The 24,872-nt window shown below is 36.9% G+C and overlaps 4 protein-coding genes across 20 annotated transcripts; 1 reads left to right on the forward strand and 3 right to left on the reverse strand.

Moving 5' to 3' along the window:
- Window positions 1–730, forward strand: LOC113721051 (oleosin 1-like). Its single transcript, XM_027245522.2, has one exon. It carries the CDS (start codon window positions 94–96, stop codon window positions 499–501), a length of 408 nt encoding a protein of 135 aa, XP_027101323.2. The 5' UTR covers window positions 1–93; the 3' UTR covers window positions 502–730.
- A 1,586-nt stretch (window positions 731–2,316) lies between these two features.
- Window positions 2,317–3,920, reverse strand: LOC140036516 (cytosolic sulfotransferase 12-like). Its single transcript, XM_072078217.1, has one exon. It carries the CDS (start codon window positions 3,623–3,625, stop codon window positions 2,591–2,593), a length of 1,035 nt encoding a protein of 344 aa, XP_071934318.1. The 5' UTR covers window positions 3,626–3,920; the 3' UTR covers window positions 2,317–2,590.
- Window positions 3,921–3,923: 3 nt separating this feature from the next.
- LOC140036515 (pentatricopeptide repeat-containing protein At4g21065-like) lies at window positions 3,924–6,685 on the reverse strand. Its single transcript, XM_072078215.1, has one exon. The coding sequence runs from the start codon at window positions 6,245–6,247 to the stop codon at window positions 4,394–4,396; it is 1,854 nt and encodes a 617-aa protein (XP_071934316.1). The 5' UTR covers window positions 6,248–6,685; the 3' UTR covers window positions 3,924–4,393.
- A 2,490-nt stretch (window positions 6,686–9,175) lies between these two features.
- On the reverse strand, window positions 9,176–23,653 carry LOC113727336 (polycomb group protein EMBRYONIC FLOWER 2-like). Of its 17 annotated transcripts, none has more exons than XM_072078225.1 (22): window positions 23,408–23,653; window positions 22,517–22,626; window positions 21,929–22,076; window positions 20,545–20,600; window positions 19,542–19,656; window positions 19,295–19,454; window positions 19,165–19,206; window positions 18,011–18,150; window positions 16,968–17,030; window positions 16,750–16,871; window positions 16,039–16,103; window positions 15,019–15,071; window positions 14,849–14,902; window positions 14,710–14,769; window positions 13,617–13,663; window positions 13,386–13,507; window positions 12,210–12,396; window positions 11,681–11,729; window positions 11,082–11,165; window positions 10,798–10,877; window positions 10,243–10,332; window positions 9,176–9,644 (listed from the first exon to the last, which is right to left on the reverse strand). In XM_072078225.1, the coding sequence occupies exons 2-22, from the start codon at window positions 22,549–22,551 to the stop codon at window positions 9,506–9,508; spliced, it is 1,911 nt and encodes a 636-aa protein (XP_071934326.1). In that variant the 5' UTR covers window positions 22,552–22,626; window positions 23,408–23,653; the 3' UTR covers window positions 9,176–9,505. The 17 variants fall into 17 exon arrangements, with proteins under 17 accessions (XP_071934326.1, XP_071934323.1, XP_071934320.1 ...); XM_072078222.1 differs by having other exon boundaries at window positions 21,929–22,097; window positions 22,517–22,662; window positions 23,408–23,547; XM_072078219.1 differs by having other exon boundaries at window positions 19,295–19,469; window positions 21,929–22,097; window positions 22,517–22,662; window positions 23,408–23,547.
- Between the last annotated feature and the right edge of the window lie 1,219 nt (window positions 23,654–24,872).

A 24,872-nucleotide genomic window follows, 5' to 3' on the forward strand; every position in this document is an offset into this window, starting at 1 on the left:
TCCCCTCTCCTTTCTCACCCCCAGCACACAACAAAAACTTCCCACCATCCGCTTGTCCCTTCGCCTTAGGAATCCTCCTCCTCTTCCTCCTCAATGGCGGACATTCGTCAGCAGCAGCCGCTATCCCTCCAGGTGGTCAAGGCGGCCACCGCGGTGACGGCTGGTGGGTCGCTCCTGGTTCTTTCGGGCCTGACGCTAGCAGGGACTGTGATTGCACTAGCTCTGGCCACGCCTTTGCTGGTGATTTTCAGCCCGGTGCTGGTCCCCGCGGGGATCACGGTGTTTCTGCTGGTCACCGGGTTCCTGTCTTCGGGAGGGTTTGGGGTGGCAGCGTTGAGCGTGCTGTCCTGGATTTACAGGTACGTGACGGGGAAGAACCCGCCGGGAGCGGACCAGCTGGACCGGGCAAGGCAAAAGCTGGCTCTTAAGGCTAGGGAGATGAAGGAGAGGGCTGAGCAGTATGGGCAGCAGAACATACCTGCCGGTTCCCAGCAGCACTAGATATGATAATTTAAGCCAATGATCAGCTCCAATTCCTGTGGTGTGGATAGGTGGAATTGTCATGTAGCTGGTGGCTAGTTTTATCCTAAGTCAGGAGATCATAGATGGTCGATCCTGTGAGTTGTGGTATTCATGCATTGTCTTTCGTTCATTTCTTCGAATTTGTAATGTCTGGGACGAGTTTCCATCGCTTTTTATATATATATATATATATATTTTTTTTTAAAAATGTCCCTACAGACCATGCGTTCATTATTTATCATCGTTTCTTAAACCGTCCATTAATTACAACTTACGGTCTCTTCAAGTTTTAATCACATTCAAATGTTTGGTTTTTTTTTAAAAAATAATTATAGAAATGAAATATGCGCCTTCTTTGGATTGAAATCCTTAAAGCATTGCGCATTCTGCCGCTTGTGCGAGTATTGGGCCTCGAGGAAGAGGTTTGGATTAAGACGTTCAAGTCATCATCTGGAAAAGGCTGTTGGTGTCGGGGTCGGTGAATTCTGGGAGGCTTTCTGGGCTCAGGCCCATTTTGAAATAGAAGGACATTTTTTTATATGCTGTTAAACGCGTATTTCGTTTCTGTGGGTATGTAATTTTTTTTTCCAAAGTCACTTACGGTATACGTAGAAGAAAGGAGAATGACGAATTAAAGTGCAGTTCCAATGGCCGCCAGGCTGAGAAAAGGTGGTGATGTATAAGATGGAAGAAGGAACGTACGTGAAAGTAGGGGTGTTTCGCGAATCGAGCCGCTCGCTAGCCGATCGCGAGCGGCTCCAATACGAGTTCGATCGCGTTCGTCAATATCGAGTTCGAGTCGAACTCGAGCTAATTAAATCGATCTCGAGCTCAAAAATATTAAATTCGTTGGCTCGCGAGCTCAATTATATATATTTTTATTTTTATTTTTATTTTAATAGTAAAATTACATATATATCCCTAATATTTTATTATTTGTTAAAAAATATTGTTTTATTCATTTTTAAAATTTTTTTTTAAAAATAAAATAATAATAATTATTTTTTTTATTTTTTAAGCTCGAGCTCGACTCGAATTTGACTCGAGCTCGAGCTTGATATTTTTAGCTCGTCGAGCTCGAGCTTCACAAAATGAACTCGAGCTCGGCTCGATTAGCCAAAGCTCGACTCGAGTTCGGCTCGTTTGCACCCCTACGTGAAACGACAAACAATAAACAATTAAACGAGACCGTATTAAGAATCAATCACACGTCACTAATAACATGGAACTATATAGCAGTTAATGGTGTATTCCATTGTTGTGCTACCAAATACTACTACTAGGTATAATAATAATATTAGACGGCGTCAAGATGATTGAACACTGAAGAATTCAGCTTGATTGTTGGTTGCAACTCCATTTGTCTCTGTCTATTTCTCGTCCAGGCAATTTTAACTGTGGGCTGACATTCTTGCACATCATCACCAATCGGCACTAAATTGAATACCAATTTGAGTTGAAAAATTAGACACCAGTTATTATTACTATTAGAGGAAGGGGCAGAAGATTTCAGTAATTGGGTTCTATTGCTACTTCTGAAGCCTAATTCACCTTACATTATTGATGTTTTTGGCGCAACCAATACGGTGATGATCTTTGTCAAGAACCGTCAAAGCATAATAGCCGCTGTATCATCCCCCCACCCACCTCCTTTTTTTTGATTTTTTTATAAAAAAATTAGCCTGGTATGGATTGTGATTCTTCGTAGAAAATTTTTTATATTTTTCATAAATATATAATTGTTATAGTATATTTTCTACAAAAACCTTTTAAAATAGCAATCGAGACGGAATATGTGCTTTAGAGAGTGTAGACTAAAGAATTAATAAGATAAACATTGATACAGCTCACATCGGACGATATGCCCAGTCCACTCAAGGCTATAAGATACCATCGATTTTGAAATAAAAATTACACTAGTAATAGTACTAAAAAATTTCGGAGTAGTGCAACAGTCGTCAGGAAATGAAATTCTCACCAAGCATCCTATAAAAAAAACAAAGAAATTTTAAAAAACAAAGAGAAAGATATAGGAGTACAAGCAAAATAGTAGTAGTAGTACACAGCTTCAAGCATCCTCAAGATTGAGACCAGAGCCCTCAAATTTGGAGCAAGCAGTCCGGTTGATTTGCTCTTCCAGCTCTGGGGTCAAGTAATTCTTCCAATCTCCCACCGCACCGCGTCTGAAGTAGGAACTGTTAGGCACTCCGTACAAGATGGAACCATTCTTGTTCACCTCCAAGTTCCTCAGCCTCTCCAAGCTACACCTCCACACCACTTTCTCCACCTCCTCTTCGCTAGCGAAGGGCCTTCCAAGAAACGAAGCCAGCTTCTTCACCTCTGCCTTGGGTTCTCTTTTCAGCTCTTCATACTTGAGAAACAAAATCTTGGTGGGCCTCTTTTGGCTCTCCAGCCAGTACTCCAGAACATGATCGAAAAAGGGTCCATATTGATGCACACCACTACAAAAGCAGTCCACCGCTCTATCTAGAGGATAAGGTTCTAGACCATTTGGCCTGAAAATGGAGTTGAAAAAATGCCATAGCGAAATTAGAGTGTCTTTCGGGTTTCTGGTGATGTACACGATTTTGCAGCCGGGACTATTCTTGGTTGAATCTGGCAGGACTTTGTAAGGCAAATGAGTGTGAAAAAGTCTGGGAGAACGGGTGGAGTAAAGATCAGGATGGGGTTTTGTAGCATAAATCATACTCTCAATAGTTTGTATGTGGAAATGGGGATTGTCTTTGGCCAAAATATCATCATCATCGTCAGCAGCAGCTTCAGCATTGACTCCAATATCAGAGGTAGCGATGGGAATGGGATTTTGCATGATGCAAAGACAAAGGGCCTTGAGCCAGGTGGTACCTGTTTTGGGTGGTGAAGCAAGGAGAACGTCGTCGTGGTGAGCTTGGAAGGTTGTCCGGAAAGTCACGGCGGGCTTCACCAGACCAGGCTCGAACCAGCTGCCTTCCCATTGACAAATATCCATGGCATCCCAGAAACGAGCTCTGGGCAGCTCATTTACTCTGAAAGAAGCATCATCATCTTGATGATCATGTGAGTTGCCGGAGCTCGGGATTGAAGATCCTTTAGATGTGGCCATTTGCCCCCTTTTACTAGTACTAAGACCGGAGGTTTTTTTTTTTTCTTTTTTTCACACGTACTAATATGATGGAGCCGGAGGAGGAGGAGGAGTGTAGGGCTTTGGATCCCCCTCGGACTTCGAGCCAGCAACTGGTCCTAAAATATAGACAGCATTAGCCTAATTGGGTGCCACGTCCAACTTGATCCACTACGAACATAGGATAGTGGATACCTGGACTTAGAACTGGAACGGTCCACGAGGGCTGACGTAAAAAAGCACTCACCCTCCCTCCCTCCACACACAGAGACACACACACACCACCACCACCCACCTCCCTCCCCCCCGGCGGCCCATACGGGGTCTTGCTTTTAAGTTGGTAGTAATTGGTTGCCATTTGGGAAAACGGCGACTGGTTAAATGCTATATATCATCTCCGGACCGGACAGGCTTTCCTGAGACGAGAGTTTCAACTTCCGACAAATTATTGCAAGCTGATCGTGCTCATGGCATCTCATCAACAAGTGGTGATTTCTGATTACTGCCGTTGATGATATGCCATGAACAGCGATCACTTTGGAGCAATTTTCTTCTTCTTCTTCTGACATCATTTCTTGCCGAGAGAAACACTGCCGGCATCCTTCTGTATGGTAATGACCAACTCATTCCTTTGAGGCTCCAATTCCACTCGAACAAAGATTCGAGCATCTGTGAGTTTCCCATGAAGTGACTCGTCTTCTGAACTCACACCGACCATCCCGGCTTCAGAGTTCAGACTGCATTTACCATTTACCAAAAATCACCACAAGAGCATACACCATCTTTGAAATGGTGATACCGATTGACATCTCTGATGGTGATCTCCCTCTGGGTAATCTTTGAGATAAACTTTATTGCAACATGGCAGTCCTCACACACCCTAAGATTCTTGGATATTAAGAGCCTAGTTCCAGGTGACGTACTAATGAGTCCAAATGCAATTGCTAACCTTTCGCTATGGCTAAAAATCATTTTTCTCTTTTCATCATCATCAACATCATGGAAAACGGGTGAAATATTTGGAACATAACCAGCCTGTGCCATCAAGCCTCCAATTCTCTCTAGCTCTGCATATATGTCATCAGACAAAGGATGAGATGTGTCTCCAGATAGAAATGCATGGACTTTATTCTTCACCTCAATCCAACTGCAAGCCACGCTTTTCTTCAAACCTCTATCTGTCATCAATTTTCTCAACTTTGCAACTCCTTCCCACCTCCCGGCTTGTGCATACATGTTTGACAATATCACGTAGTTGCCAGCGTCATCAGGTTCAAGCTCGATTAGCCTCTCTAATGCCAGCTCTGCCAACTCCAAATTTTTATGTATCTTGCACGAGTTAAGCAAAGAACCCCATACACCAGAATCTGGCTGCACTTTCATCTGCAATATAAGACAATATGCATCATTCAACCGATTACAATGTCCAAGGAGATCAACCATGCATGTATAATGTTGAACAGTAGGTTCTATTTGATAATCTCTAGTCATCAAATCAAAAAATCTTCTTCCCTGATCCAACATTCCTCCATGGTTGCAAGCTGATAGAACCCCAACAAAAGTAATATGATCCGGCTGAGCTTCTCTCACCATCCTGTTAAACGAATCAAGTGTCTCATTAGCATAACCATGCATAGCATAGCCTGTAATCATAGCGTTCCAAGATACAACCCTCTTATCCACAAGTCGTTCAAACAAATCCCTTGCAACTTCCACTGAACCACATTTAGCATACATATCCACAAGAGCAGTCTTCACCTTATCTTGTGATTCGAAACCCTGTCTCCAACCATACCCATGAAGCTCCCGCCCTTTAGGCAGAGCCGCAACATCAGCAGAAGCAGATATAGCAGTCACTAAAGTAGCAACTGTAGGCCGTACACCGGCAAAAGCCATTTCACCACTTAACAACAAACACTTCTCCGGATGCCCATTGTGCGTGTAAGCAGCCAGCATAGAATTCCAAAGCACGACATCCCTATTCAAAATCTTATCAAACACTTGTCGCGATCTATCAACAGAACCACACTTTGCATACATATCAATAAGAGCAGCACCCACAAAAACATCCCTTTCCCACCCTGTTTTCACGGCGTGCTCGTGAACATCCATCCCCACTCTAATATCGGAGAGGGCAGAGCATGCTTTAAGCACAAAGGGGAATGTAAAGTTATCGGGTTCGAGCCCATGATTCTGCAACTTATAATACAACGAAATGGCAACTTCATAAGGGCCATTCCAAGCGTAGCCGCGGATCAAAACGTTCCATAGGAAAAGATTTCCCCGAGGAATTCTATCGAACAAATTATGGGCATTTGACAAATTGTCGCAAACACTGTACAAATTGACTAGTTTTGTGGCCAGATTAACGTTGTAAGCCAGGCCCATTAGGTGGAGACGGGCGTGGAGTTGCTTTGCAGGCTCGATAGCCCGTCGAGCAATTAGAGATTGGAGGAGAGACGCATATTGTTGAGTAGGGGATACGGGGTTCGGATACTGATATTGATCATAATGCTGAATAATCGTACTAGTAGAGGTGCTGAAACTGAAGGAATTATGAATCATGTGACGTGGGGAAAAGGGTGGTTTTAGTTTTGTTAGCATTTGGAATTTTGTAGAAAGAGTTGAGGAGTAAAGCGACGTTGGAGGGAGATTTTAAAAACTGTTAGACAATGAAGTATTAGGATGGATATTGATGCAGCTAGCTGGGCCGGCGGGTGTGGAGCCAGGCCAAGCTTTTTCCTAGAGCTGTCGACGTCGTGTCGGCCACCGCCGTGAGACATGGGCTGAAGGGCTGCCGCCTCAACCGCGCCGTGAGAGATTATGTTGGCTTAACTCAGGCACCGTTTGGATTCACGGAATGGGAGGGAAACGAAAGAAGAGGAGTCGGAGGAATTTGACTTTTATTGTTTGGGATGAATTTTGAGAAGGGAAATAAATGCAAAGTAGTTTACGTGCAAACATGGGCGGAAGTCTTGAGAAAAGAATCATATTTAATAAAATAATTTAAAAGATCAGTTCTACAATACCTTCTAGGACTTGACTCTTCTCCAGTAGATTTTTTCTTTATTTTTGGCCGTGCATATGAATGCATGACATTGTTTTCATTTATTAATAAAGATTAAGATTAATCAAATTTAAAATGATCATGTCTCTTCTTATAATGAACACACACATCATACATTCATATGTGCATGGCAATAAATGGAGAAAATCAAATAGATTATAATTATGGGTATAGTACCCATAAGGATGGTAAAAATTTTTCATCTTTTATTATCTTTTCCAATTAATTAACACTTGTTATTTCTTTTCTTTTTTTTTCCCTTTCTCGTTTAAAACAAAACTCCAATTTCAAATAAAACGGATAGAAATCACTTTTCTTCACTTTCATTTTATATGTGGTTTATTATATGGCATGTATGATGTATCCCTACATTTTAAAATGAGAAAATCGTTCAAAACATCTCTCACATTTGGCTAAATAAAATTTTCCATTCTTTACTTTTAAAATGACAACTTTACATCCTTTACAAAATCAAGTTGGTAAATTTTGATCTCAACCTAGGTTTTTTATTACTTTTAACCCTGAATGCATCACATAAGCCACACATAATCATTTTTTAGGAGAAAAAAAAGTTAAATTTCATTCGTAATTAAACAAATGAGTTGATCTATATTCATTTTTCTCTATAAAAAAAGTTGGATCTTACATGAACCATATTCATTTTTTTCTTAAAAAAAGAAGATTTGACACAATCTATATTCATTTTTGTCACAAAAAAAAGTGGGATCTGAACTTTTTTATACATAAAAAATAACTGTACGTAGATAATATAATGATTTCAAATTAAAAAATGATCGAGAAACTTATGTTAGGATCAAATATTGCTATTTTGAATTTGTAAATGACGTAAAATTAATATTTTAAAAGTAAATGATGAAAACATTCATTTAGCAAAATGTGAGAGACGTTTTAAACGATTTTTCAACTTTTAAATACATTTAAAATTTCAACCAATTTACATGCCAACATGCTATTGACAATTGTCTCTGATACCCTGTTGATTTAACTTTCACTATTTAGAATTCTAACACTTCATACTTCTCCTTATTATACAAATTGAGCACTTATAAATAACTTGGATAATGAATTATATCATGCCCTAGGCCCGTAAGTCTATGACGTGACCAGTGTCTCAGCATTCAAGTCCAACTGAATGAATTCCGTTATCACTAACTCAAAATGGGCTTTCCAACTCGGATTTGAGTGGTTAAGTAGAGCGTTCAAGTTCAATTTATTCGGTTCGTTCTCACTAACTCAAAATGGGTATTCTAAGTTGGATTTGACTGCTCAACCTCTACATAAGAATGAGACTATAGCATTTCATTGTTAGTTTAAAATGAATATCCCAAGCAAAATTTGAATGCTTACACTCTACTTATGTATTGGTTTACGTATCGAATTCTCTAAAGATGGCTTGTATATTAGAGTCTCATAGTTAAGTCCAACTATTTGGCCCGAGTTTCCTGTGTTTCGCAGGTTCCAATCCGAGGTCTGTCCCGACCCGATACTTCAAACATTGAGAATCCTGCCTCCACAGCTAAATATGCATGAACTATTTATTTGACATGATATAGAACTTAGTGCTGTGGTTTCATCATGCACCCATACTTCATATATTTCGAGAATTAATTTTTTTAGGCAATTCTTTTTTGAACCATTATTACCATTTTTGCTAGAAGAAGCAAGAGAATGAGCAAATCAAACAAAGGGTGCATAACGACTCTGCTTAATTCTACCCGTTTAAATCCGGGCGTTTGTGAGCAAGAACAACATAAGAAAGAAAAGGCTACTTTCTAAAATGATTTACTAATGACAGGTTCTGTTTGAATCTAGCCAAAAAGAAATACTACAATTTTAGAGATTAAAAAACTTTAGATATAGATATTTATTTATTTTGTCCAATAGGAAATTGCAAGCCTTAAATTTTTTCTTTTTATCCAATGGAAGACTTCAAGCTTTACAAGAGAGTAGGCGTAACAGTTGCAATTTTCGATATGACTCGAAAACACGACTCAAACTTGATATAAAATTAATGGATATAAATTTACTCTTCATATGTTCGGATCAAAATTAAGTCAAACCCGAATAACTTGCCAAGCAAACAAGGTCCAAATCAGATCAACCATGGGTTGACCCATTTAATATGAAAGTTTATAATTTAATAAGTAAATTGGAGGATAAAGTAAATAAAGGAAAATTTCACATAATAAAAAAATTAGTCTCAGTACTCAATTGTCACTTTTCTACTCATATTTTCTACAAATTACGTAATTTAAACTGAATTCTGCTATTTAAGAAAAAAATGTGGTAATCTTCTGGTAAGCATCTAACTATTGGCTGGCTTTGACACAACCGGAGAGACTGCTCAAACTCTCTGAAATCACGGCAGCAAAACTGCCAAGAGCAAATTACACGAGGGGAAAAAGAAGGACACACACAATAATGATTTAAAACTGTACAACAAATTGAAAAAGAAAAGCTTGTCCTCTTAACTTGAAGAATTGACACATGAATAAGTTCTTAATGTTCACCAATAAACTTGGGTCCAAAACTGTTTTACACTGCTGATTTCAGAAAAAGGTAATGAAGCCTCCTAAAGTTGCCAAAAGAATAAAAAGGTGTAGAGAGAAGGGGGGATGTATAGAGAGCCAGATGAATGTATATGTTACGTTGGCAAGATCTACATCCATGGACGTTTGCAATGGGCAACAATCGCTTTCACCTCTCGAACCAGCTCAACATCATTCCATGGATCTTCCAGTAGAGAACAACTCATCACGCCCAGTGATGAAAAACTAATCACCGCCTTTACTGCTTGTCATAGGGTCATTGTCTTTGTTTTGGCATTGTTCAAGAATTATATTACAATTGTTCATAGTACGCGCATCAAGCAGACCATGGTTCCATAACTTTATCATGAACAGTCTCCAACACCTGCAAGCAGCATTAGAGAGAATTAAAAACTTGTGAAGGAAAATATAATCATGTGTTAAAGTGAACAATCAGAGTAGAAACCTTTCCTCAAAGTAGGCAAATTTATAGAACATCTTTTACAGTAATTAAAAACTAGTGGCATAGGCACATTTGATGTGAACGAAAACCAGATATAATCTGATTGTTATATATGCATATGGCATGATTTTTTATTAGTAGCATCCTCGTCTCCCTCCCTCTTCATGCTTAGAACATTTATCAGCAAGCCTTTTGAGAGTGCACGATCACTAAGAGCACGCACCCTCATTATTTTAAATTGTCCAGCCACAAATCAGTTATGGAATTTTCCTTACAAATATATTACTGAAAATAGCAAGTAGAAAGCTAAAGGGATTCCTTAATCCGTTTTCCGTATACACCAATCCATACATACAAATTATATAGTAATATCCTAGCATGCATGTTTCTACCCAGCGCATGCATTTCAGGAAAAACTGGAAAAAGAATTGGAGTTTGGCAGAATAGAAGACAGTCATGTAAAGCATGATTCCAAATTTTACGAAAAAGAGAAACACACAAGTGAACAAAGAGACCCTACCAAAGCAATGCAGGTGCCTGGACAAGATTCTGTGCATGCAACCTTGAAAACGCCTCACAAGCCCAGGGAACATGACCATCTGCCAGCACCCTATGGTAATGACACATGAAACACTTTACATCAAGGACAATCACAATCCAAAATAAAATGTCCTTGTACTGATAAAAGTTTCAACCAGTAAAGCAATAAAATGTTGCAATGCAAAACATTATAGGCTCTGCCCACAACACAGTATGAACTATTACAAACTTCCACAAGTAAGAACAATACTCAAGGTAGAAAGAAAGGGATAATTGCACTCCAGTGGTGCTTTCTGCCGAGCTCATATGCACTCAACAAACATCCAAGATTAAGAATAACAATCGAGACAAAGGAACTATAAATGATACTATATGTCTGGACCACATCGGACTTCAAAAACATTCAACGAATTATCTAATCAGTACGTAATTTTACTATTTCAATATTCACAAAAAAAAAAAGCAAAAAGATATTGCTTCTAGCATAACATAAAATCAACGATAAAGACACATCGAGAGCAAGAACAACAATCACCTTTGTTTTCGAACAAAAGAGTTCCAGAGATGCATCATTTGCTTTTCATCTTTCGTAACATCCACAAAGTCATCTAGCATCTGCAATGAATTAAAATTAAGCATTGCAGCATGAGTTCACCAACAACAAAAGAACAAGTTCGCTGAAATTCAAGGAAGCTTTAATAACATCAGACACATAACCCGAGGCTCCAGCATCAACAAACTCAGTGTCACTTGGTAATATAGTGAGCATGCTTAATAGATGCAGTATAAGCTTAATAGTAGTATAATGACTAGACATACCCTTCGATCTTCCAAATCTGCTACATCATCATCAACTTCATCCTCACTGTCCCGATCAGATAAGACTTGCTCCAATGCCATTGGCTGAATAAAGGGAAATCAAATTTCAGATATTTCATGGCAATAAATATGATAAATATGAAGCAGCTGCCTACTATAGTTTGCTACAAAAATGATGACATCCAATCCCAAAATATGTTGTGGAGCATCATAACATGTCCAGCAATCTAGACCCTGAAGCAACTATTGGGATACCACCAAGCAAGATAGCAGTCATCAAGTTTGAAACCATATTGACACCAAGGTCTCAAACACCAGGTTTTTGTGCAGTGCATAAAACCAGAATCTGCCTTGCACTCTATTAGTTCAAATTCAAATCTTTGGACCTTAACCAAGAAGACAAAGGATTGTCTGGCTTAGTGAGAGCGATAGGGAACCAAAAATATCAATAAGCATTCCAAATTTATACCAATTAGAACTTCATCAAGGGATTAATAGCTACCATTTCACTGTTAGCCAAGAGACAGATAAAAAGAGCAGAAAAAGGATTCATAAATTAGCAATATCATTCATTTAAAATAACGAAAAGAATCAGTCACCTGAGCTCTGTGTGAATGAAAGAACTGCCTCTTCTGCAACAGCAAACGGCTGGGAGGCAAACCAAAAAGACAAAGAAAGAGACACATCAGACATAAACCAATACCAGCAAATCACACAAGTAGCCTCAGGAGGACAAAACCTAATTCTGTTATCAAAGGGGGGGAAAGAAAAGAGAGGGGGGGGGGGGGGGGAGGAGAGAGAGAGAGAGAGTCTGCTGGCTTTACTTTGGAAGATAAGGAAGCTTCTCATCAATCAAAAAGATCAGAAATTTCATGATGACAGCTATAAACACAACTTAGACAGAATCTCCAGCAATATGACCCCATAGTACAGATATCACAAAGTAAAAGGGTGCCAATTTAATGTAGATCAACACAAGCAAATAACCTTCCAGCAAAATCAAACACCTAATACAAGACACTATTGTCCATGACAAAATTCGAATAGATTTATCCAGAAGCTTGGAACACCAAATTAATGCAATTAGATGAGTAAAACTTGCTCATTATAATCACTTTGTTAGCATACTTCCTGGGATCCGAGCGTTCAACTGATAACTTCCTTGTTTTTGCAAATTGCAGCACAGTTGGAGGTGCAATGTTACTTCCAGGCACTGAAGGAAGACATTCAGGATCTGCATATGAATTTCCAGCTGAGGATAACCCTGGGATATTTGGACTAGATGCATAATGTTCTACAAATTCTGCAACACCTTCTAATAGTTACAAACAATTTATTAAGTGAGACAACAACAACAAAAGACCCCTGATTTCAAACTATTTTATGCAACTTTAAGAAGATTGACGAGATGACATGAAGATGTAAGCTTCCAATTCCTCCTCATATGATCAGGCGAAATCCCAATGAGAAGAAACCACTACATAACTCTTAGAAGACACCTTGTCCCCACATGACTTGAACTTGTAAGTGTTTACGTACTAATGCAGCATGATAATGCAGGACCATTTCTACTAGAAAACTGAAGCAGTCAACTAGAGGAGGAGGGGAAGAACAATATTTCTTGGCATTTTAAGCACTATCCAGATTTCGTAGTTCAAGTGAAAACAGATAAGCTCCACTTCCAAGGGCATGCTATCACATCTTACACAGAGAGAACAATATTTCTTGGCATTTTAAGCACCATCCAGATTTCGTAGTCCGTCTTCAGAAGTGCATTTCATAAAACTATTCTTGTCAAGAACTAAAACTGAAAAGGTCATGCTACTAATACCATACACGGACAGGAGAAAATTTTACCCCACAACTGGGAAGGTAGTTATAAATAGCTATAGAAAATGCCATTCATGTCATTAGCCATGACATCTGCATCAGTTAATATATAGTCCCTAAGCCCCAACTTAAATGTTCCACTAATTTACCCATCTGTAATGAACATCTCATCCTCCAATTCTCTAGGACAGTAAAGAACTATAACATTACTTCCAAGTACTGACAAAATTATGGCCCATGATTTGAGCTTTCAAATGCTCTAAAGATTATCAAGAAGTATGTCTCAGCACCAGCAAAAGTCCCATTGATTGCATGTTTTGAAAGGCAATGACACGTTGGACCAGACTAAGAAATTTCGCTTTGGGATATATGAAGGTTAAGTTGATGGATCACCCAAAGTGAAAGTCTCATCTAATTTTACAAAAGGAAGTATGCAAATGAACATAAGATAAACTTATATATGACAACTCATACCATCAGTCTTATCAAGAAGTTCGTCAAAAGATGCAGGTAAGCTTGAATCCAAGACAAGCGGATGTACATGCTTTGCATTTTGAACAAGGCTCTTTCTTTTTCGGCGTCTCAATGGCTTTGAACTGCATATACATTATACTGGTCCTTGTCACTAAATTTATCAGATTTCACCAAACTGACAATATATGACGTGCAAAGAATATCAAAACTGAAGCTTAGAAGAGTACATACCAAAAGAAAAACGTTTGCTGCTTGGGATCAACACCATCTGCAACAATCTAGTCACATGGTGCAAAATGTCCATTACATACTTGAGAATGACCCACCCTTTTTTTAAACCAAAACGTTGGAAAACAAATTTTCAACCAGCAAAGGACAAAAAAGTACTCTTAGATCACAAGTGAAAAACCTATGATGCAGACGTATCTAAACAAGGCAAAAAATGTGTTTCACAAGTATATATATCTCCCTCGAAATGTAACCAATTTTTTTCATGTAACAACCATAAAAGCATGTCATGGGCACTATTCATACTTTCTTGTTATTTATCCATCAGTTCGCAGACTGATCCTGGAATGGTTAGGCTGGGGTGAACATCTACATCTGTTTACGTCTGTCTACTTCTAGGGCTTCAATACGCTATTAACGAATCAATTGATGAGGGCAATTTAAATCCCTTTAACCAATTACAATTGCATGTCACCATTCCAAGAATCAGGTATAACTTAAATCAATAAATGCACTCTAATGTAATCAGAATAACTCACTAGCAGTAAGAATTACATAATACTTGCCAAAATAACTCCTGACACAGCATTAGATTTGTTCATACATCTAAGATTTTTCCTTAGTTCTCATGTTCATTTTATGAGGCATCTGTGTTGATTAAACAATTAGAAGATGTACTATGTCTTACATGTCAAACAAGAATCTAATAAATGTATTTATGCATATATATATATATATATATATATATGATGATATTTTGCAATTCCCTCTCCAGTCAATTACAGTACCCAAAAGACCACTTGGACTTGATGAATTGCCAAGAATTTTAAGAGGCGTCTATGTGATTAAACAATTAGGAAGAAGTACCATGTCTTACATGTCAAATTAGAATTTAAAATATGTATCCATGCCTAGACATATGATGATATGCTAGGAGATACTTTTTCTCTATGCAGGACTTCAATATTTTTTTATTGTAAAATCACTGGCGTATGACAGTAACTCCACACCATGAACTTTTCATATATGTTCAACTCAATAACCAACATCACAAATATCTCCAATTTAATTTTCCCGTATGAATCAGTCTCCTCACCTCGGATCTCCAAATGTCTGTCTTCACTGACACATTTACAGCTTGATATTCTTCAGTCACCTATATGATAATAGAAGATCAGCTTCCATAGTTCAAGAAAGAAATGTCAGCCTCAAGAAGAAAGCTGAAGTTTACTAACCCAGAATTCAAAGTTGAAGAGATCGTGCGATGTGGATAAATGATACCTCAAGCCCTAAAAGATCACAATACTCATAAGAAACTTTTGAGATACAAATAATCAAGTGCATGTATCACTTAAAAACAACAAAAAGAAAAAAGAAAAAAGAAAAATCTCAAAACCACAATCACCTTAAAGCTAGCACATTTGACCAAGCAAAAAGGACAGGAGAAGTCTTCAGTAACTGCAAATTCAGAGCAGCTAATAAGTTTATCACCTATACAATGTAAATTATCACCTTGTACCAGTAGGGATGAATGATATTTCATCAAGTTAATCACCTGGTTTTCCAGACAATATAAAATGTGTTTGATCAGAAACTATAGTTAGTAGACATCGTATTACTTTTGCAGAAGACTTTTAAATGACCTTTTGTCAATTTCTCCTAACAGTTAAAAACACCAACTAAAATATGACTTCCCAAACCAATCCATTAACTTAAAAATAGGGAAATAAACCATAGCATTAGAAGAGATGCAACAGAGGAAGAATCATTTTGAGCACTGTTTAACTCCAATGTTCTTTGTGAGTGTTCTGTTGATGCACTTTTCTGTGATACACAACATGGTTTTCAACTTCAAACTTGAAAAGTTAATGACATCCAGAATAAAGTCAGCTTCATTAGTCCAAGACACCATAGCAGTAGATTATGTGAAGAATTTGGACAGTACGAACAATACAAAATAAAGTAAAACTACAGATAGTGAGCTTTGAATGAAATCCTAGCATACATGTTAATTGCGGTCTAGGTTTTGCCAATTAGCATACCAAATCAAGCCCAACCACATCTGTAAGACTCGAAGATAAGACAGAGTCTAAATCTACATAGATCTAATCCACAAAGATCCAGTTAAATTAAGTCTATCTGTATGATATTAGATGTAAACAAAGATTAACACACAATTTCTTTCAGTAGCTACCATATACATTTAATCTGTAAGATACTCATTAATACTTCAGGCAATTTGAACCTAGCATACTTTAGGATCTAGGCTCATGTCAAAATTTTTAAGTCTTATCAAACATCAGACTTTATGCCCCAAAAAAAAAAATCAGACTTTAGAATTTGAAAAAAAAATCACCATCACAATAAGTTGATAGCACTACTGAAAGGATTCGTCCCAATTGCATTGAAAAGAGATTAATATTACCTTCAGTCCTTTGCAACTTATTGTTATAGTACCTGTAGTTGAAAACTACATTTCCAGTCCTCAACCTATAATGTGATAGTCAGAGTTAATAATTTGCAGGTTGTATTCACAAGAGACAGATTGGTAATAAGTCAAACATCATTTACAGTAAATATCTTCAGTTCAACAAAGACTGAACCAACAAAAGAGAGGGCTCTGCACTGGTGCCAAATCAAATAAGTGAAATCTAGAATAGCAGGCGTCCTAGAAGTGCAGACATCCTGACATGAAGCTCGATAACATAAAAATGAACTCATGAAATAAACATCCAAAGAAGATATTTTCTGTTTTCATAATGCAGCAAAAGAAAAGGAAGGATAAACAAACCATATTTATCTAAAAGTCACTTCTTACTCTAAAAGGTAGACTATTTTTTATCTAAGCAAACATAAAAGTCATAAAAAAAACTATTTTCAACTTGAACAATTGCTGATTCAGGCATTAGAGCAAATTTGAACAGGGTTCAATTGTCTTGAGACAATGTGGATTATCATTGGTTTGGATTGGTATAGAATGGAAGTTTAACACCAAAATGCCAGTGTAAGATATGCTCGTTAAACGAATAAGAACTAGTGTGCAAATAGTAGCTCTCTGGCACCAGAAACACTGCAAAGAACTAACCTACATAGAGTGCACACGTGAACTTATGAGTGCAGAAAGATGGGACTTCACCTTACAATATGCGGCAATGACGAGGAGGGGATATCATTATAGGAGTAAGAATCATAAGGAGATCTATCCTTCGCTCCAACTTCTTCTGCAGTGACTATGACTTGCAATTGCTGCGATGAAGCCTTTAATGGCCAAAGCAGTAAAAATCATAACAAAATGATAATTGAACTCAAAGCTGATAAGACCATAATACAGCCACATTAGAGAATTAGGAGTACCAGAGTTCCAGAAGAATGGGCTGTCTGAAATGAAACACATCTATCCTCTTCCAAACAGCTTGACTGTTCAAGGAACCACAAAATTCATCAAAAAACTATAAGCAGAAAAATAAAATGCACCACTAGACCTACACATAAGCTAAGAGAATGAAATCGTCCCTCTGTTCATAGCTAAAGACATTAGACTATCAATACGTCACTGAACTGCAACATTCAAAAAATTACACTTTAATTCGTCCCCAGCCATTGATTGAAAGAATAGAACATGATTTAGGGAAAACAAAAAGGTATTTTACTCCCATCTAAACAAATTTAAGGGAAACAACATAAGCACAAGTTTGTTTTGACAGCAATTTGGGGAAAAAAACATCATGTGTAATATCCTATACTACAGAATGGCTGGGGCGGAAAAACAATTGTTGGCAGCACTAAACTATTTCTTTATGTAATGCTTACCAAAGGATTAAACATGTTCTCACCTTGGAGGCAGCAAAGGGGAACCTGTAGAGACAACTACTCAATGAAGCAGTAGCCAAAGCAAATATATGTTTCCACGTTTTTGGTAAACTTAGGGTAAACAGAGTGCAAAAATCACTGAGCATATTGGATGAAATTATGTTCCCAGGTTGAAAGGAGTCCATAAAAGAACAAATATTGGTTCTATAAAGTCAACATTCGTCCACATATGAAAGAGACACCAAAACGTGGAAATTTTCAAAGAATAAATATTGGTTCTACAAAGTCAACACCCATCCACATATGATAGGGACACCAAAACGTGGAAATTTTCAAACTAGGGGCACCAATATGTGGAAATTTTCAAACCATAGATAAAAAAGTAACCACTCCGGCTAGACAGAATCACAATTTTCTGATGAATCTGTTTTCATATCTTTTAAAAACGTAAACTAAACTTGGGCATTAAGGATTACTATAATGAGTAACATCAGATATATCTATCAATTCATTTATAGTGATGGACGGCTCCAATGTTCTTACAAAAATTGATAATTGACTAACAGTAGCTATACGTTCTAACATACCGTCATAAAACAAGGGTGCATGTCAACAGTAGATAGCATCTCAGCTCTCTCGCCTAAACTCAAGTTTGGAGACTTCTCCCAGGACAAGTGAATTAACTCCATTGGTATCTTGCCCAACAAGCAGTGCCCTCCAGCATTTGCTATTACCAAGACACACACAAATTAAAAAGCTGAAGCAAAAAATAAAAGACAAGATTAGCAGTTTCCCTACAGTTCAAAGTCATCTAATTTAAACAAAGCAGAACTGCAGCAGTGGAGAAACACTTCAATTTATTGAACCTAGGGTGATTTGACTATCATATAGGTTTAATCATCTAAGATTTTGAGAAAATACAATCTTAAGCCAATACTAGGAGAAGCTTCAAGGTTGTCCAAATGCACACAGCTTCTGTCATTTACATGGTAGATGTAGAACTATGAAACTATAGCTTGTTGCTTGTGATGTACACAATCAATAATAAGCTTATGAAAATTGAAAAAGTTCAGGATTTAACATACGTTACCCCACATGCTTGATATAACCATTCTGATGAGTACACCATTTGACTACACACAACTATAAACAAACAATTTGAATTCACCAAGTCAATCAGTTATTTGACTATCAAAACTAGATCTCTGTTTGGATTCTTCAGATTTTCAAATACTACAAAAATTTTTAAAAAGTACTCTAAAAAGTAGTCTAAATTTTTTTTATGTTTAAAAAATATTCTAAAAAATATTTTAAAAACTCTACTACTCTTAAATATTCCAAAATATTTTCTAAAAATATCCCAAAATATACTCTAAAAACTCTGCTACAGTAAAATTTTTCAAAAACACCCCCAAAAACACCTAATCCAAATGGAGCAGAACCTTATCTGTCAAATGTTAGAATCAGACTTGCTTTAGTAACTGTGAATGCATTAAATTACTTTAGCAAGTGCTTCCCTATGAAATTAGATTAGGTATAATGAAAGAAAAAGTACTCATTAAAATGCAACTAAATACAGTTAACCAAAATGTAAAAAAGATAGCATCCATTTGATTGCTTTTCTCCCAATAATCCAACTTATTTGTCCAGGCTGCGTAGCACCTTAACATTTTGCATGCAAAGGCATCTTTAGGGACCTCTATTCAAAGAACACTAAGAATGAAAAAGCATCACGGCTTACATGAAAATGAGGAAACATCCACGCGATCTCTAGTGAACTCCACTGAAAAGAATGGCATAAGTAGTAGAAATAGCACAGTTAAGATTTCAATATCTGAATATATGATCAAGAAACACGCACACTGGCATACCACGGCTGATGAACAAGATAGCAAGAGAGCCAGATTTTATCTCTGCTGATAGCTTATTGATCTCGGGGAGAATAAAATTTGCTTGAGCATGATTTACTCCTTCATCTCCATGAAAAGAGGTCAATATGCAGGACCGATTGAAATTATAAGAAGCACAACCCTGTGGGACATCAGACTAAGCCAAATTATGAATCTTGGAAGAAAACCACAAGCTTGAACTGATAGGATAAACTGAATGTACTTCTACCTCAGTGAATTCGGCACTAGAAGCAGGTTTTCCTAACATTATGCACAAAGGAAACAGGCTTTGAATTTGAAAACCATCATTTACAGTAGCTGGCAGCGAGACTGTCATTTGTATCCTGGTGATTCAAAATAGTTTAGTCATAAGCCACTGAAAATGCATTAACATGCAGAACGGATGATAGCACCATTTTTATTACTCAAACGCACCAAAAATTGCAACATGAAACAAGAAACCTTGTAGATACGTTACACATTTCCAAATGAATATATGTCCTCAAATAGCTTTGAATAAGCTCCATGTGAAGTGAAAATCCTAAGCCTCTTGCTCAGCCTTGCATTCTCAATATCATTAAACCCAGAGAAACAAATATTCAACAACCTGAAGACCTACCTTTTCTTAAATTCTCACTGCATTTGAAGATATTAAGACCTTTACATCTTCATCTACTTTAAACTATTTAAAATTTGGCTAGAAACTAATTACTAATGAAAGACAAGCCTAATTAGTACGCCCACACTAAACTGCCCAAATTCTATAAGTAAAACCAGCCAAGCCAAATGTTTTAACGGATTGGCTTTAATCCAACATTTAATTAAAAAAGAAAGAAAGACAGAATCCAAAGCTTTTACAGCAGACCTGCAACTGAAGTCTGTTAAAATTACTGCCAAGAGCTGCTTTGAGAAAAACACAATTACATAAAAAAGTGATAAGGAAAAGAGTTGCAATCTTGGAGACAGAAGGCAACCCAAAACTGAAGGTAAATAGGAAAGGTTCTCCCTACACAGCTACAGCCAATCTAATCCCCTTCAAGGGACATCTCAAAAGTTAAAAATCCAAAAATATAAAAACAGCTAGCATAATTCACAGATATATTAGGCAGCAAGGCTGAGAAGATCTTACATCGGATTTTAAGTTTGGACTTCAAATAATGTAAAAAATAAAAGAATATATACTATGTAAAATGGAAAAAGAGAAAACAATTGTTAGTTTCAAGTGAAGCTACCTTCTTTTATGCTTTGCTTGTACTTTGTATCGTAAGCATCTCTGAAGAAATGAAGGCTGCATAAAGACCGATATACAGGTTAGAATCTGGCAGAGCAGTTAGAGTACCATCAGTCTACAATCAATTAAGTTTAAAGGAGAAACCAGAAGCATAAAGTCAAAATATTGTCCTTATTCTCTCTCTTGACAGTCCATCTCAAACTACATCACAAAAATATACAAGCTCTTAGATATTTTCAAATATACTACACTTGTAAACTCCATCTCCCTAAATCAGAAACGATTGAAACCAAAACCTCCTAAACTTCGATAAATCGCTTGGCAACTCGATCTACAAAACTAGCATGAGATTTTCAATCAATAGTTCATACATTTTCTCATGGAAACACGACAATATACTTAAACTTCCTGATTCTCTAGTGCAAACTAAATTAGATGTAGTCAGTAACTTCATCAGCTTTCTCCAACATCTGTGTGGATGTTATCCAGTCACGTTATCAAACCCATCCGTGCTCAGGTAAATATGTTCTTCACATGTTAACTTCAATTTTAAGTTGGAAAGTAGAAAACCTGTTGTTAACCTTATGGGTCCCACTGTGTAAGACAATAACAAGCACTTGTAGCGAAATTGACAACACCAAACATCATATTTATAGTTAGTGTAATTAGTTTCTTGAGTCTAGATATCTCAAGAATGCCTCTGAGAGTTCCATTTGTGGAGTTGGAGAGACTACAGATACTTATACTAGAGCTCATCTTTCCCTTTCTTTTGGTCCTATTATTTACCTTGAGGATGAATATGATATCACAATGTTGCCTTTTCCTCTACCAGAAGATCTCAGACGTATTAAGACAAATGCAAAGGGCATAAAATCATCATTACAGCTTAAACAAGCACAAGAAAGTATCACTATAGCTTAGCTTCTCAACATACTAAGCTTAAGCTGTTTGGAGAACATATAACTATTAGGACAACCTTGCTACAATACACTTGAATACCATGTTCAAGTGGCTTAGAGTCTCAATAACAGATCACTCAGCCTAGCAAATCATGCAAAAAAATTCACAAAGTCAAACCTAAAATTGATGCACTAGAACTTTGACCAAAAGAAGAATACAACTACTTGGATGCTAAAAACACAGTCCAACTAATCTATCTTCATCAATGTGAATGTTCTTGATGGTAATTTGAACCATATTTACATCAAAAGGACAGAACTTAATGGTATTCGAATTATCACATCTTCAGACACAACTTTGATATTACACACATTCAATATGTCATACCTGTTTCATATATGAAACAATATCCTTCAAATTTCAACAAACAATGCATTTTGATTACTAGAAGCAAGGTCAAAAAACTCATTAGTGAAGTGAATTACATCTATAATTGCACGCCGCTGAAGGATGTTGTATAGTTCTACAGGTTTGCAATAAATTGAAAGGCTTTCTTCAGCTGCAATTTCCTCCTCAGCAGACAAATTCAGACGAGAATCTTGGCGACACATCTGATCTGGCCCTCTAGAACAACTGCAATTGCAAAGAGAATTCCTGTTCCACGAATTAGAATATAATGATGTGTCTATCCTTGCTCTAGTGACCATGGTTAAAGTGCCTGGTTATTTCATAATTATTGAGTGGGCAAAAGGACCACAGAAAAAAAGAAACTAATCCACAACTTAGGTGCCAATATCTAGCACCAGAAAAACTAGTAATACAAAAAGCCACTAATGAGAAAAACAAATCCAGTTGCTCAGTACAAATAAATAACATGAGGGAGAAGGGGTGAGTGTGAGTGTGCACCTGCGTGCACGCATGCGTGCGTGCGTGTGTGCGTGTGTATGAGAGAGAGAGAGAGAGAGAAGACCCCTGTCAGTATACATCCTCAAAATACAAGCAACTACTTGCATCACTAACCAAAAAAATGACAATTACATGAAGAGAGGTAGCTCCAAACAATGACAGCTTACGTGGTTTCACGAGCCACTAAAGGTATGCCTGGCATCCTTGTTAGGCAAAATCAGGATAAATGAGCATAGCTCCTCAAAACCTTGACATAACAAGTTAAGAAACTTTAAACCTGTGACAAGTGACCCAAGTCAAAACCCTTCGTCTACTGCCAAAGATAAGGAGATTACTAAGAAGCAGTCAAATATTTCCGCTAATCTCGAAAACACAACCAACAATACCATTTGAAGCAAAATTGGAAAGTAAAAGGCAGGACAAAAAAGCAAGGATATTTATGAACTAAAACAAAATCACCCAATAGATAAAGGCAACGAGTGTTTATCGGCGTCAATGCAGAGAGAAGGCAAGTAGCAAATTTACAATCACAATATCAAGTAAAACAAAGAAAAAATAAAACGGAAAAAGAGAAATGGTATGCAGATACATAAAAACATGCACACACACACATACATACCATATAACAGATATACCTAAACAAACATCAAAACAAGGAAACAACAAAGACACGGTTAAAAATAGGAAATCACAATCATGATACTTCATGGTCATTCTAGTTTGTATACCAGTGCCATATTGAATAACAGACTCAACTGTGCAATTTAATCAGTCAAGATAACCACTGTTTAATCAAGCCAAATAACACCAATGTACAAAAAATACCGCAAAGCCAAGTTTGGTTCTAGAAGACAGAATTGCTCCAAAATTCTAATTTAAACGACAAAGAGAAAAATATGCTATTAAACCGGAGCTGGAATCCAACCATGTATGATTAGGGATCAGGAATTCTAACACGTAAAGAAATAAAAATGCATGAAATCAATTAAAAAGCCGCAGATATCATGCCAAACCCATACAACAAACAGAAAAAACAAACAACGGAGACAAATAATTACCTTAAAATAATGGAAGCCCTAATTCTCACAGTCCCCAAATCAGGAACTTGGATGCTAAGAGAAGTTGGAGAGAGAGACAGAGGAGTAAGAGTTGAACGGGTTTAAGTAGGAGCTGACAGGTTTTCAAAGCGACGGCGTTCCGATTTGAACCGGATGTTTCCTTAGGGGTGATGGGCTACCGGCTACCGGCTTACAAGCGGCTAGCGGCCCTCGGACAAACTGGTGGTGTTAGTGTCATTCTGTCTCATTCTTAAGAGGCCACGTCAAATGAAGTTATGAAGAGCTTTCAAATGAAAAAAAAGTGCACAAAAAATTAAGAAAAGAAACAAAATAAAATATCAATGGCCTCCCCTGTAGGTTTTTAAATATCAATAACCTCCCCAACATTTGCTTTCGTACTCCAGATTCAACGATTTTTTTTTTTTTATAATCCAAATGCAACGATATTAAATTGGGAGAATCAAGAAATACTTAAATACTCTGTCCAACTACTTTTCTTTTCAAAATTGCTAGGACGCAATCTATTTGCAGTAAACGATATACCAAATCAACAACGTTCTCGAATATTTTCGGAATACTTTACATACATCTTGAACTTTAAATGAATAGTTGGCATATAACACCAATGTGCATTCATAAATCTTAAGCTTTAAATAATCTTTAACTATGGTATGCACAAACCATTTAGTGAAAAACGTTAAGCATTTTTTTGCAATCAAACTGGGAAAAAAAATGAGGATTCAAATTAGGAAGTACTTTAATGACCGAAAGATGTTTTAATTTGGGCATAAACAGCAACAATCTTTAACAAATTAATGGTAAATATAGTAGCTTATAGTACAACTAAGAAATAGGTAGATAATAATAGTTAAGGTCATAAAATTTATTAAATAGATTGATACTCAACTACTTTCATTTCATACTTTCATACATTCCTTTCTTTGCTTGTTTTTGTGAGTAATCGAGTAATTAAAGTTCAAATCGAGCAATTATTATCAACACAAATTCATTAATTACGAAATATTCCAAGATTTCACGCCTTTAATTGCCGGAGGTCGAGCAATTATTATCAACACAAATTCATTAATTACGAAATATTCCAAGATTTCACGCATTTAATTGCCGGAGGTGACCATGTCACACATACAAAATTTCTGAAAATATTTTCCTCATTTGATACGTGGATTTAGATAAGTCGAATCTCAATTATTGCGTTCGTTGAATCCACTTTTACATTAAAAAAAGTAATGTTTTGATGAATATGTTTAAACCTAAAAGTTCATGGCTTCTTTTAGGTTGGAGAAATAACTTATTGGTAATATTTTTCTCATATGATATGTGGAGTTAGATAAGTCTAATTTCAACTATCGTGTTCGTTGAATCCATTTTTACATAAATAATAAAGTAATATTTTGATGAATATACTTAAACCTAAAAGTTCATGGCTTATTTTAGGTTGGAGAAG

Source organism: Coffea arabica, chromosome 2e (genome assembly GCF_036785885.1).
Source record: "Coffea arabica cultivar ET-39 chromosome 2e, Coffea Arabica ET-39 HiFi, whole genome shotgun sequence".
Lineage (NCBI taxonomy): Eukaryota > Viridiplantae > Streptophyta > Magnoliopsida > Gentianales > Rubiaceae > Coffea > Coffea arabica.

Excerpts from the sequence above, each read along its gene's own strand:
- LOC113721051 (XM_027245522.2), top strand. The coding sequence starts at position 94 with ATGGCGGACATTCGTCAGCAGCAGCCGCTATCCCTCCAGGTGGTCAAG.
- LOC140036516 (XM_072078217.1), bottom strand. The coding sequence starts at position 3,625 with ATGGCCACATCTAAAGGATCTTCAATCCCGAGCTCCGGCAACTCACAT.
- LOC140036515 (XM_072078215.1), bottom strand. The coding sequence starts at position 6,247 with ATGCTAACAAAACTAAAACCACCCTTTTCCCCACGTCACATGATTCAT.
- LOC113727336 (XM_072078219.1), bottom strand. The coding sequence starts at position 22,551 with ATGCCAGGCATACCTTTAGTGGCTCGTGAAACCAC. Across the intron at positions 13,508-13,616 it reads CAGCAAACGTTTTTCTTTTG|TTCAAAGCCATTGAGACGCC; the intron begins GTATGTACTCTT and ends ATGTATATGCAG. Across the intron at positions 10,878-11,081 it reads CAGATTTGGAAGATCGAAGG|ATGCTAGATGACTTTGTGGA; the intron begins GTATGTCTAGTC and ends AATTCATTGCAG.